Genomic DNA, 12,360 nt, shown 5'->3' on the forward strand with positions numbered 1-12,360 from the left:
GCACCGCTAGACAGGAATCTAACTCATTCACCATACCCTATCAGCACACAATGAAAAGGCCAAGGTCCAGGAAAAAGATTGCAGAGCTGAAAAGCAGGGTAAAAACCAAAAGAATTGAAAGTAGCAGGTGAGGAAGGTGTTAACTAACTTCATTCTTCTCATCAATAAATATTTGCTATTTACAAGGCACAAAAGCCAAAAGCCAAGGGAGAAAATTGATAAGGGAACAGGTCATTCAAAGTGATTCAGCATTTTCACTGAACACAGATCTAAAGTTAAAGCTATCCAAGCATATTGCTGCTGGCTTTTTCTTCCTCTTGCAGGACTCAAAAAAGGGGCTGGGAGAAGAAACCACCCGCCCAAGGGAGGCAGCATCCATCCATCGCCCACCACACTGCCTGTGCCTGCTGGTGCTATCCCAAGGGACTCAGTCACTTCAGGACACCCGGTCTGGCTGCACTCCCAATGTGACATGGTACAAAGGGCCCTAGCTTCATTCTCCTCACCCCACCTACCCACTGAAGGCGAGCACAAATAATCTGTGCTACCCACTGAAGAACACAGAATCACTGGGTGGTTCAGTGTAAAAATCCTTTCATCTCACTAATGTTAAATGAGCCCAGATTTTGGTTAAAGAATGTCAATCAGCTCTGATAACATAAAGCCCTGGGTTGGAGTCAGAACTCCAACTGAGTCCTAACTGAGTGACCCTGCAAATGCTTCCAAACTTCACTGTGCCCGTGTCCTCAGCCATAAAGCCGAAATAACAGAACCCTCTCTGCGAGGCTACTGTGGGGATTATTAAATGCGATGGTGCATGTCAAGCACTTAGCACAGTGCTGGTCCATATTATGTGCCAATCAACGTTAATTGTTTTCATCCCTATTATTATTAGAACGTAGAAGACACTGAGACAGACTGAACCTAGAACTACAAAAAGACAGGGCAGAAGAGATCACAAAGTGATGGTGTTTAAAACTACTAATTCACTAGCTATTGGACTTAAATGTACAACTATCCCCTTTCCTGTTTAATTAATAATTAAGAAGTGATCTGTGGTTTAATTTTGGGAATTGCATATGTAGGACAAGACATTAAACTTACCCTTACCTACAGGAAAAAAAAAGAAAAATAATTTCAAAAATGTTATGTAAAAATGAAGTTAGTAGTTGTTTTCTAGTTTTGCTGCAATGTCGTTGAGATCTCCTATATTTAAAAATAACAAGTCTATTTAAATAAAATCTAAGAAGACGAAAAATGACTATTTCATTAGTTAAGAGTATGCAAATATTTTGCCACAATTCTTCAGTTTCCCACTTAAAATCAGTTTTTAAATGCCTACTCTCATTGTAAGCAAACCGGCAAAAATGAGAGGGGATGAAGAAGAATGGGAAAGAAAAGACTCAGAAATCCCAGATCCTGATCCTGCTGGGACTCATTCCAAGAAGAAAAGAACCAAGAGATAATCACATCAACTGGCTCTGTCATCATCATTCATAGGCCAGTGACAAAAGAAAAAAAAAAAAAGAATTCCAATATACATGCAGTGTTCCAATCAGGGTTCAATGAAAAGCACAAACAAAATGTTAAGAATGATTTCAGTGGCAGTAGAGGGTTACCAAGATCATGGAGTCAGAATGCTTGAGTTAGAATCTCAATTCACCACTTATAAGCTGTGTGACCTTGAGAAGGTGAGTTAACCTTTCTACACCTCAGCTTCCTCATCTGTAAAATGGAGATAATAATAGTCCCTAACTTATTGAGGGTTGCTGTGAGGATTAAAACAGCTAATACAGGCAAAGCAGTTGAAGCAAATCCAAGATCATCACTGAATTCGTGTTAGTCCCTCCCCATTCCCCTTTGCTCCTCCTCCCTCCCTGTGTCCCAGCTCGGACTTCTCTTTCCTTCTCTCAGTTCCCTTCCACTCATACACTCTCCCCGGTGCCTCTTCTGAGTTCTTCCCACCGCCCCCCACCCCACCCCTGCCACCAGCTCCGGCCTAGCCCTGCACCTCACCTTCCCCTCCACTCTAGCCTACCAAACACCCACTCTCCTGCCACAGTTCTCTGTCCCCACCATACCATGTTGTCGCTGGGTTTGGAAAGCTCCCACCTGACCCCACGCGCCACCTGCACATGCACACAGATCCTGTTCTTCACATAACCCAACTTCAAAAGCTAAAACTCACATGACAACTGCTAACCATTCCCCACATGTTCTCAAAGCCCCGCTGGGCATCCATCTAACCTAGCAGGCATCATCATCCCATGCATCCATTCCTTCTGTCTCCACACTGAACTCACTGAAGGAAGCTCCTGAAGCCTCGGTCTCCCCCACGCAGTCCTGCCTGTGACAGCAGCACCTGGCAGCAAAAATCCCTTTGAATGTTTGCTGAATGGATGAGTGAGGGAATGCCTCATTTGGTTCTGTTCTTTCTTATAACCTTTTCTTCTCAAGAGTTATTTTTTAAAGCCTATCTAGGAGACTGTCATCACACAGTAATTGTAAGCATCAAAAACATGTTATGTGTTTCATCTCATTTAATCCTTCGGACCACTTATTATTTTGCCTCCTACTTTCTTCCCTCTGCCCGCCCTCACAACTCTACTCTAAGCACCCCAGCCTCTGCTGTTCCTCAAATATAGGCCTGCTCCCCACTCTGAGCTTCTGCATTTGTGTTCTCTCTGCCTGGAATGACCCCTCACCTCCATCAGGGCTTAGCTTAAAATCTCCTTAGTGAAGCCTTTCCTGGCTCCGCTATTTAAAATTACAACACCTTCCACCCCACCCGACGCCTGCACACAGGGGTGCCTGCATGCACCCCTTCCCTGCTCTGTTTTTCTCTACAGAACCTATCACTATCTGACATATTACACAATTTACTTGTTATTATCTGCCCCCTCCCCTACGCTAAAAGGAAAACTTCATGAAATATGAAGAGCAGGGCCTGGTACATAGTAGATACCCAATAAACACTTGGCGACTGAACAGCCTTCAATAGGCAATTTTTAGGCACGAGGGTTCTGAAGCGCACACAGAGCAGCTGGGTAACTCTACTCAAGTCCCTTGGCTAGGAGATGACAGAGCAAGGATTTGAATCCAGCCATTTTGGCTTTCCTGCCTCCCAACCTGACCCAGATAACAATTAAAAGACATCATCACATCCAGGGAGAAAACCCGAGCCCTGCATGTCTACAGGCCACAGAGAAGCCAGAAAAGCCATCCACTGGAAAGCCGCTCACCAGAACAAGTCATCTAACTCAAGACACTTCCGTGTGGCAAAGTATTATTTATCAGATTGATAATTTATACAGCACTGATAGTTTTTCTTTGGATTTCATAGTTCAGTAAAAACGAGAGATTTATCATGCCTTTATTATACTGTAATATCGTCAGGAACAGCAAAGTGACAAATCATCAACTAATATGGAGAAGGCCTAAGGTAACATATGTTAAAAGCCAACAATTGTGGTAGTGGGGCAGGGTTCGGAGAAGCACTGACTACAAGGGGACACAAGGGAACTTTTGGGGTAATGAAATGTTCTATATCTTTAGTAAATTCACCAAACAACACTTAAAATGACTATAATTTTATAATACATAAAATTATACCTAAATAATGTTGACTAAAAAGTTATTTGGTACATCAGATGTAATTTTTGGCTAAACAAAATAAATATTCCACTAAAACACACACACACATGCACACACACGCGCACACACACATATTTCTGTGGCTAATATTCCCGTATCAGAGCCAAAAAAAAGAAAAATGCACAAGGAGTTATGTATTGGCTCCCAGGCATCCCAACTTTTGGGGGACAAAGAATTAGGAAAAAGCAGCAGTAAAGAGTGGCACATGATGAGACCCAGTGGGCTGGGCTAGTGTGTGGTTCGGAGTCCTGCCTGACCACCAGCAAACACAGCTCCCAAGACCCACAGCTGATATCGACTGTGTCCTCCTCCAGTCCTCTGGGTCACCTCTGACCAGAATGTACAAGCAGCCAGGATGAAAAAGATACATCACTGCTCTTCACAAGGGCTTCTACCACGTATCTGACCAGCGACAGTGACAAGTCTGGATGCCGAAGTATCAGAATTCTTAGTTGAGAGCATCAAAAACTAATTCTAGTTAATTTAAACAGAAAAGTGATTTTAAAAAAGAGGGGGGTGGCTATTAGTTCACAGAATCTCCCCCTGGCCATAACAATGCCTAAGGGCACACAGCAGACTGCATCATCACTGCAGCAACAACTAGACCTTGCCTCTAGAAGCACAGCAGCCACCACTGTGCATCCCCCCAGAAAATGGCCACATGGGCTACTCTTCTTTCGTTGCCTCCAGCCTCAGGTTCACAGTCTCAGGTGAGTGTGTCTGAGAAGATCTGCCCGCTAGGGTAAGAATTCTCCAATCAGACCAAGAGTCAGGGCCTCATAAGACTGACAGTGTCCATTACAGACACTAATCATAAACTAATATGGAGGAGGCCTAAGATGACATATGTTAAAAGCCAACAATTGTGGTGGTGGGGCGGGGGAAAAGCACAAATGGATTACTCCCCGTCTCTGCAAATCTACTGATACAGGCCAGCAAAAACTTTCACAAGGAAAAAAAAAAATCCTCAAAGGCAGAACTAAAATAAATCATACCACAGGTAATGCTATTTGAGGAGGGCAGGGGTCTTTTTTATATCTAGTGTTTTATTCAGTACATTAGTTACAAATGACAAGCCTATCTTCCTAGATTGAACATAACTCATTAACAGCATTTTCTGATTAAAAGCAATTCAAACCTGAAGTAGCAGATACTTTGCTACATCTAAAACTGTCATACAATGATTGTTAAAATACCTAATTCTATTTAAAATGCATTTCAATGCTTTTCTTTTTAAAACACATTTTAAAATACATGTTCTGCTTAGAATACTTCTCAAGAGGTACTTTTCCTAATGTAAATTTCAAAAGAAAAAAAGCAAGCTATGAGAAGAATTAACATCAATTCAAGTTGACCAACTATAAAAATTTACCAGCATTTATGTCAGATTCATCAAAGAAAATTTTGCTCTGTATATTTGACGAAAGACTTTCAGCGATCTCACTATATTGTTAACTTAAGAAATAAATCCTTAGGACCAGAATATAGATATAAAACAAAAAGAAGGGAAAAGGACAAACACTCTAGGCCCCTTAACATCAGACCTGTTAATGCTGCCTTAACCTTCCGCAGGTAGAACGCTGACACGAGAGACCAGAAATGGACGTGTGCACATTCACAAACACTCCTTCTGTTCCCTCAGCACATCACCAGCATTTTACTCTCTCCTTGAGAATTTCTCCATGCCACATTCTCTAAAACTGATATCTGCATGTTTGAAAAAGAAATATTAAATTAGTTTGCATACAACTGACTTTGTCTAAAAAATGCAAAGAATGAATAGGTGAAAGCTTGTGTTCCTTGAAGAAAAATCTAAAGATACCGAAAGACAACAGCAACAGGAAGAATTAATTTTTCTAGTTAATGCACAAGTTATTCAATAGTTGACCATTTAAGTTCAATTCAATACATATTTGGGTAGCTATGCAAGGCATCATGCTAGATGCTACAGTGGATACTAGGTAAGACATGGTCCCAGATCTCAAAAAGATAATAATCTAATTGGGGAGGGGAAATAAAAGTAAACATGCAGCTATTGTTATGTAACATAAAACTGAGTAACAGAAGGAAGCACTGCTTCAGAGATTCCATGGAAGGAGAGTCTGCTAGAGAGGAAGCACAGTAAAGAAAAATTCTAAAACAGTAGCACTGAGGGCAGCTGGAGCCAGGTGCAGTGGTGTGCACCTATAGCCTCAGTTACTAAGAGACTGAGGTGGAAGGACCCCTGAAGCCCAGAGTTCGAGTCCAGCCTAGGCAACATAACAAGACTCAACCTCTAAAAACAAAAACAAAAAAGAAAGAAAAATGTATTGCTGGTTATTATAACACTGTGAGAAAGGCTGTCTCAGACATACGGCCATGACAATAGGTATGGAAAAGAGAGGCTGGGCATAGGAAGAGATGCAATCTCTCCTTGCCACTGACCAGGGAAGAAGAGGATAACAAATGTCCAGGATTTCAGGATGGGTTATTAAAATTACTGCAGCTTCATTTACCAAATGAATAAAATTTATTAGTTTTGTTCTCTTCTTTGTTTTGACTATTAAGAAGCTCAGTGCCAAATATTTCTAACATATGGCAAGTGTTTCTGTGTACCTTACAAGTCTATACATAAATTTTCCTTCCCTTGACAGGATTTTATCTATATTTAGCAAGTCACCCCTAATTCTTTTAGAATAAGGCAGAAAATAAATCAACATAAAGGTTGAGACCAAGCCAGAGACAGCTGGCCAAAGTAGCTGGTTCAGGGATATAACCTGCAAGCTGCCAACCCAGCACATTCTTCTCACCCTTCTTCCACCCTATGAAAGGCCATATCTTACAAGAGATGCTGGTAAATGCCAGACATTCACTGTCTCAGCCTCCCTCACAGCTAGCAGTGGCACGAGATCAGTTCAATCCAATGACACTGAAATGGAACTCTCTAAAGTGAGTTTCTGCAAAAGACTTCTCTGTTAACAGGGAGTTATAAGGAAATATGCACCTTCCTTCCCTGCTTTCCAATCCAAGCATGATGTCTGGTGCTACAGCAACCATACTGCAAACATGAGGCAAATGAGCCTGAGGAATAAAAGCTAAAACACTAATAGAAGAAGAAAAAGATGCAGAACCTAGATCCTTAATGACATCATTAAGCCACTGCACCAGCTTTAGAACCAACTACTTCTAGGTTCTTGCTACCGAACAATAATAAGCCCTATCATTTAAGCCATTAATTTGAGCATTGTATTGGCAAAGGCATCCTAACTGATACAACAGAGATCATCATGAGGTCAGTTTCTCACAGGCTGATTTTTATGCTGCTAAGTTAGCAGGATTATTAGCTATTAATTATTAGTTATAATTAGCAGATGATGATTGAGATAATAATGTAAACATGTGGCCAGGAAGAAGGTAGTAAGACAAGAAGAGCTGCTGGGAGCAACTTAACATAAAAACAGAAAAGATGATAATGATAAAGTTTGAAAAAATATGATTAAGTGCCAGTAGGGGTACATAGAGTTAAGAACAGAGGAAGAAGAGAGTGAAGGCCACTAAGAGAAAATGCAGTGTTACAGACAAGATTACCTAAAAATCCTTCTTAATATAAAACAGTCAAAAATTCTGGATAACGTGTAAGAAACATCTGTTTAAATGCACAGCTAGGTTCACAAGAAAATAAAGGACCTCCCTAAGCGCCAAAAATCAAAAAGGAACCTAAAAACCAGAGCAGAAAGTGTGTAGGAGCCTGGGGCTTTGGGCAATGGAGGGAGGTGGGCTGTATGTGTATAAAAAGCACCTGCCCTTTGGGATATAATAGAACGAAAGAAAAAGGGAAAGCTATGACTAGCTTCATATTTTCTTTAAAAACACCATTTTGAAGACAATTATAGCTCTTGCATGTTTTTCAACCTCATCACTTTACCCTCTGCAAGAAAAAATTCCAGAGTTAAATGCACATTTTTGTACATATTTATATATTACCAAGAGTTTCCTGGATATTTCACCACACGATTAAGTCAAATATGACAGATAGATATAGATGATCTCCACAAGAACACCACACACATTGCCCAATTTTTCACTCATTATGAAAAGAACCATCAAACAATCAAGTATCCAAGTTCAGTATATTTGTAACCACACCAAAAGGTTTACAAATCTTAGGACTTCTTGGTAATATTTTTATCATCAGAAAAATTACAATATTCTTCTAATGACTATGTTGCCAGCAGTTTCATAATACCTTATATATTACATACAAAAATCTATCATCTCTGCATTAATCTTAGCCTTCTACATTACAGATTCTGGAGTCCCTTCCTTGTAAACAGTAAAGGGAACTGGTGAAGGATGTGATGTTTAGGGAGTCTACCTATGGAGAGGAAGGTTTCTAATATTAAGGAGAGAAGGAATTGCAGCCTGCAGCTAAAAACAAAACAAGCAAACAAAAAGTCTTAAGGTTCTCCACTTTTTACAGTTTTCTTCCCTTCTCATTTGCTTTCCAAGCTTCTTCGAAAATTGAAGACGTCACATATTACCTTTGCTCACCTTCACATTGCCACCCCAAATTCCATTAAGCCACCTCCATCACTCATTTCAAGACAGTTATTTTTGCAAACACCCCAAGAAATACCAACACACAGTTTATATTATCTTTACAAGGGTTACATGTACCTCCACTGTGTTCTCATATTTATGTAACGCAATGTTTGAACCCAGTGCTTATACACACTGGATGCCATAATTAAATACACCATTCTAACGGCTGCTTTACATTGTGTTGCATCTTGAATGTTTTCCCACAACCTGTGCGCAGGATGGTTCAAGACCAAGCATTTATTCCACAAGTAAGGGCACAAAACGCAGGGGGAAATTCACTTGGGGACCAAGAACCTAAGTGTGAGAGGGCTGCGCCTGGCGTGGGCTCTCCCTCTCGCAAGGGAGAAGGGCTGGGGAGCCGCTTCGTCCCTGGGGACTCAACCGCCTCCCGAGAGCGCGCAGGGGCTGGCCGGGAAATAAAGCACGAGTTCGCCGAGCAGGCAGGCTCCAAGGACGCGCTGCATGCCGGGACTCGTTTCCCCAGTTACCCACGTGCACCCAACCCAACCGCGGCCCGGCGCGGCCGCGACTACAAGTCCCAGAATTCCGCGGGACCGCCTTTCCCCATCACACCCGTTGACTGGAGACAAACCCTAAAGGAAACCCCTCAAGCGCCCTCCCAGCACGCCTGGGAGAAGTCGCGCCCCCCCGGGCGTGGCGCGCGGCCTAGGGCCCGGCCATCCCTCTAGGGAAGCGGGTTCCATGGCACCAATCCCCACACCTGATAGTCAGAAATTACACAACTGCGTCACAGACTACCAAACCCACGGACTGCCAGGGACCCCGACACCTCCCCGGCACCAAGCCCCCGACCCGGCCTTCAGGGCCCTACCCCTCTGGCTCCCGCGGCCGAAAGCCGGCAGCCCGCACCCCTGCCCCGCCTCCTAGTCCTGCTGCCTGAGCCCGCGCCAGCGCTGACCTCGCTTCCCGCCGTCCGGGGGGAGCCACGGCCAGTTCCAACCTTAGGGCACTTACCCCGTCTCCTCCACCTCAGCCCCGCCCCCTCCTCTCTCCGCACCCCGAAGCTTGGACTCCCCCCCTCAAAGGACCCTGCCTCGACGAGGAGAGGAAGCACCTCCCCTAAGCACAGTCTGACACCCCCTTAGCCCGGCTCCGGACCGAATCTGGACGTGACAGTCCTCCTGCCCAACTCCGCCCCACCTCCTCTTCCTCCCCGACTGGCTCATCACCCCCATTTCATATTCTCTACCCCTGCCCCCACTCTGCCACCCCAAATCCTCCCCACCTTTTTCTCCTTTTCCCCCCAATCGCCCTACCCTTCCACACCTGCCACATCCCATTACCCCAACATCTTTCCCTCCCACCACTCTCCGTTACCCACCGCCCTTCCAACGCCCCTCCCGCCCCGCCGGACTCCCCAACTACCATTACACCCCAGTCCCTCCCACCACATCGCTCTCCCGTTACATCAGCCCTCGTCCCGTCGCCCGCCCTCCTGCCCCGCTGGGCCGCTGCCCCCATTCCCCCACCCCATTGTTCGCCGCCCCCCCCGCCAACCAGCCCTTCTTCCCATTGTCCCCGCCCCCGCGCCCCCCTCGCACTCACCCGCCTTTCTCACGGAGCCGCCCGCACCGCTGAGTCCTTTGGAAATCCTCACCCCTGTGCCCCGCTCGCTCGCTCGCTCGCTCCCTCCCTCTCCCCGCCGGTGCCACCCCCCCATCCCCGGCCCTGCCCGCTACAGCCCAACGCTGCCTCCACCTCCATGCACCCCAGACACTCCGGTCTCGGCCCTTCATCGCACGTCCAGCCCTCCCTTCCCCCAACACTGAAAGAGAGCCAGTCCCCACCCCCCTCACCTCCGCCCTCCCCGCAGGCCGGTCCCTTCCCCGCAGGCCGGTCCCTTCCCCCCACGCCCGCCCCCGCCCCACGCCGCCGGCAGCGTCGCCGCCCGCCCCGGCCCGGGAGGGGAAGGGGTGGTTCCCGGGCAGGGGCTCCCGGCGCGTTTCGGGACCCGAGGCGTGGGGCGGGGACTGTGGGAGCCGAGTGGCTAGTGCTGGCAGCCGCCCGGCCCCGGCCCCGGCCCGCTGGCTGGCTCTCCACTACTCACTGACAGTGGCGGCATCCGAGTGCATTTTTAGGCAGCTCACACCCGGCTCGCCGCCCAGGCTCCCGCGCTCGCCTCGCGGTCCCCCCACCAGCTCACTGAACCTCGGCTCAGAGCTGAGGATCCGCCGCCGGGCACTCCCAGCCCGCCCATCTCGCCTTCTCCATTGGCTAAACTGCGGCTGAGGGGCCGCCCCACTGCGTCTCTCATTTGACAAAAGGAGTGCCCATAGCGCCGGTCTGGAGCTGACAACGAGGCCCCGCCCCCATGGGCCAATACGATTGGTCCTGGGGCCTTGTCTCCGTAACGCCCCTGGCGGAGGCCACGCTCCGGAGCAGCGGGTTGGGCCCGGCTGCTGTCAGTCACCCCCAGGGGTCCGAGAGCGCGTGTAGGGGCGAAGCTGGGAAATTGGTCCGCCTTGACCCTGAAACCCCGCCCACTGGCGGGCGGGATTGGTGGAGCTGGAGACCCACCAAGAAAGATGGGTCGGCGTCTGAAACAAAGCACGCGAAGTGTTTCCCAAAGAATCGTGCAGGGCAGCGCAGTTGGGGGCGGCTCGTACCCGCTGCTGGAAGTAGGGAAGTGCGTCCGTCCCTAGCGCCCGGCGACACGCGGCCGGGTCTCCCGCCACTTGTCCCACGACACTTGTCCAGTTCGCGCCGAACTCGGACTGGGACTTCTCTTGCCAGCTGTTTCCTACCGCAAGAAACTGGATTAAGAATTGCCGCGTCTTCAGTTCCAGCAAACCTTCTGGTGGGGAGCAAATTTCCATTTCTCCTACGAAGATCCATCCTCTCCCCACTTTCGAAATGCACTTCATTTCCAGAGTCCGCACACTTGTTTCGCAGAGTTCTCACACTTCTTTCCTCTAGTCACAAATGTCTGTTGAGGCTTCGAATGCCACGAGCATTGTCCGTCACACATATCTGTATGCCCTAGACATCAGACAGAAATACAGGGCTGCGCTGTGAGCTGCGGACTGAGCCTGACACATGGACGAGTCCGGGAGGCAGACCACCAGCCCGCGAAAGACCCCCGGCGGCATCTAAGAAAACCTGTCACTCCCGCGGAGAGGCCGTACAGAAATTGAAACTGGCTGTTACTTGGCAGAGGGAGACGTTAATTTTGGTGAATTCTTCTGACCCTAAGTCAAGAATTCGCACCATTTCCATGAGTTCTGCCCTGATTTTTCAATACTTGAAACTAACTTATCACACCACATTATGGTAACAGAACAATATTTCTAGATATTAACGGAGGATTCCCCCCACCTCAACCCACCTCCACCCTACCCTGCCTCCACCCCCATCCCCGCCACCAACTCCAACAACAACACACCTACAAGGCATCCCCATATCCTAAGGCCCTGTGCTACCTGGGAGCCTCAAAGAGTAGGTGACACCACAAATCACAGGTAACAGAACGCATGGTCTTTTTGGTTTTAGATTTCTACAGCCAAGGCTTTTGGGTTTCGAGGCTCTGAAATTTAGATTTTAAATCAGGACACAAATGTTATGCTATTTGGAAGGGGCTCAGAAAAACCAGTTTCTGCGTTCCACAGCACTCCCATGGTAAAATGCTCCCTCCATCTTAATCGCTAATTTCTCTTTAATAAATTACATCCTTATAATACTATTTATATAATATTTTTATCATTCAAACATTAATGAATCACTTTATGGAATCTCAGAACTGTACCTGAAGTTATTTATTATTTACTTCAGGTTCCTTCTCAAGACAAGAATCTCTCGCAGAACATCCTTATTGATCACCTTTATCATGACAGTACCTCAGCGGGGCCCCACAGTGATGGGTAGGTACCTCTGGACTCTGAGATAGGGGATTGCTTGTTGGGCAGATCTAGCAGTAAGAATATCCGCCCTTACTCTGAGCAGGGAAGCTGCTCCTGCATTCTTTATTCTATTTATGTTTCAGCTTAATCTACATCTAGGAAGTAATAAATTATATGTCATTTAATACGTTTCAAATCTTTTGTGTGTGTAATATTTATGATTTTTTTTTACCGTTTACTATGGTAATTCAAAGGCTGAGACACATGT

The 12,360-nt window shown here is 46.5% G+C and overlaps 1 protein-coding gene across 1 annotated transcript in view; it reads right to left on the bottom strand.

The window, feature by feature from the left end:
• Positions 1 to 9,960, bottom strand: part of DCUN1D4 (defective in cullin neddylation 1 domain containing 4) — a 73,295-nt gene extending 63,335 nt beyond the window's left edge. Inside the window, 3 exon segments of the mRNA XM_030818947.1 lie at positions 9,802 to 9,880; positions 9,882 to 9,915; positions 9,917 to 9,960. Coding sequence (XP_030674807.1) covers positions 9,802 to 9,880; positions 9,882 to 9,915; positions 9,917 to 9,960 — 157 coding nt within the window.
• Between the last annotated feature and the right edge of the window lie 2,400 nt (positions 9,961 to 12,360).

This window comes from Nomascus leucogenys, chromosome 9, assembly GCF_006542625.1.
Source record: "Nomascus leucogenys isolate Asia chromosome 9, Asia_NLE_v1, whole genome shotgun sequence".
NCBI classification, from domain to species: domain Eukaryota; kingdom Metazoa; phylum Chordata; class Mammalia; order Primates; family Hylobatidae; genus Nomascus; species Nomascus leucogenys.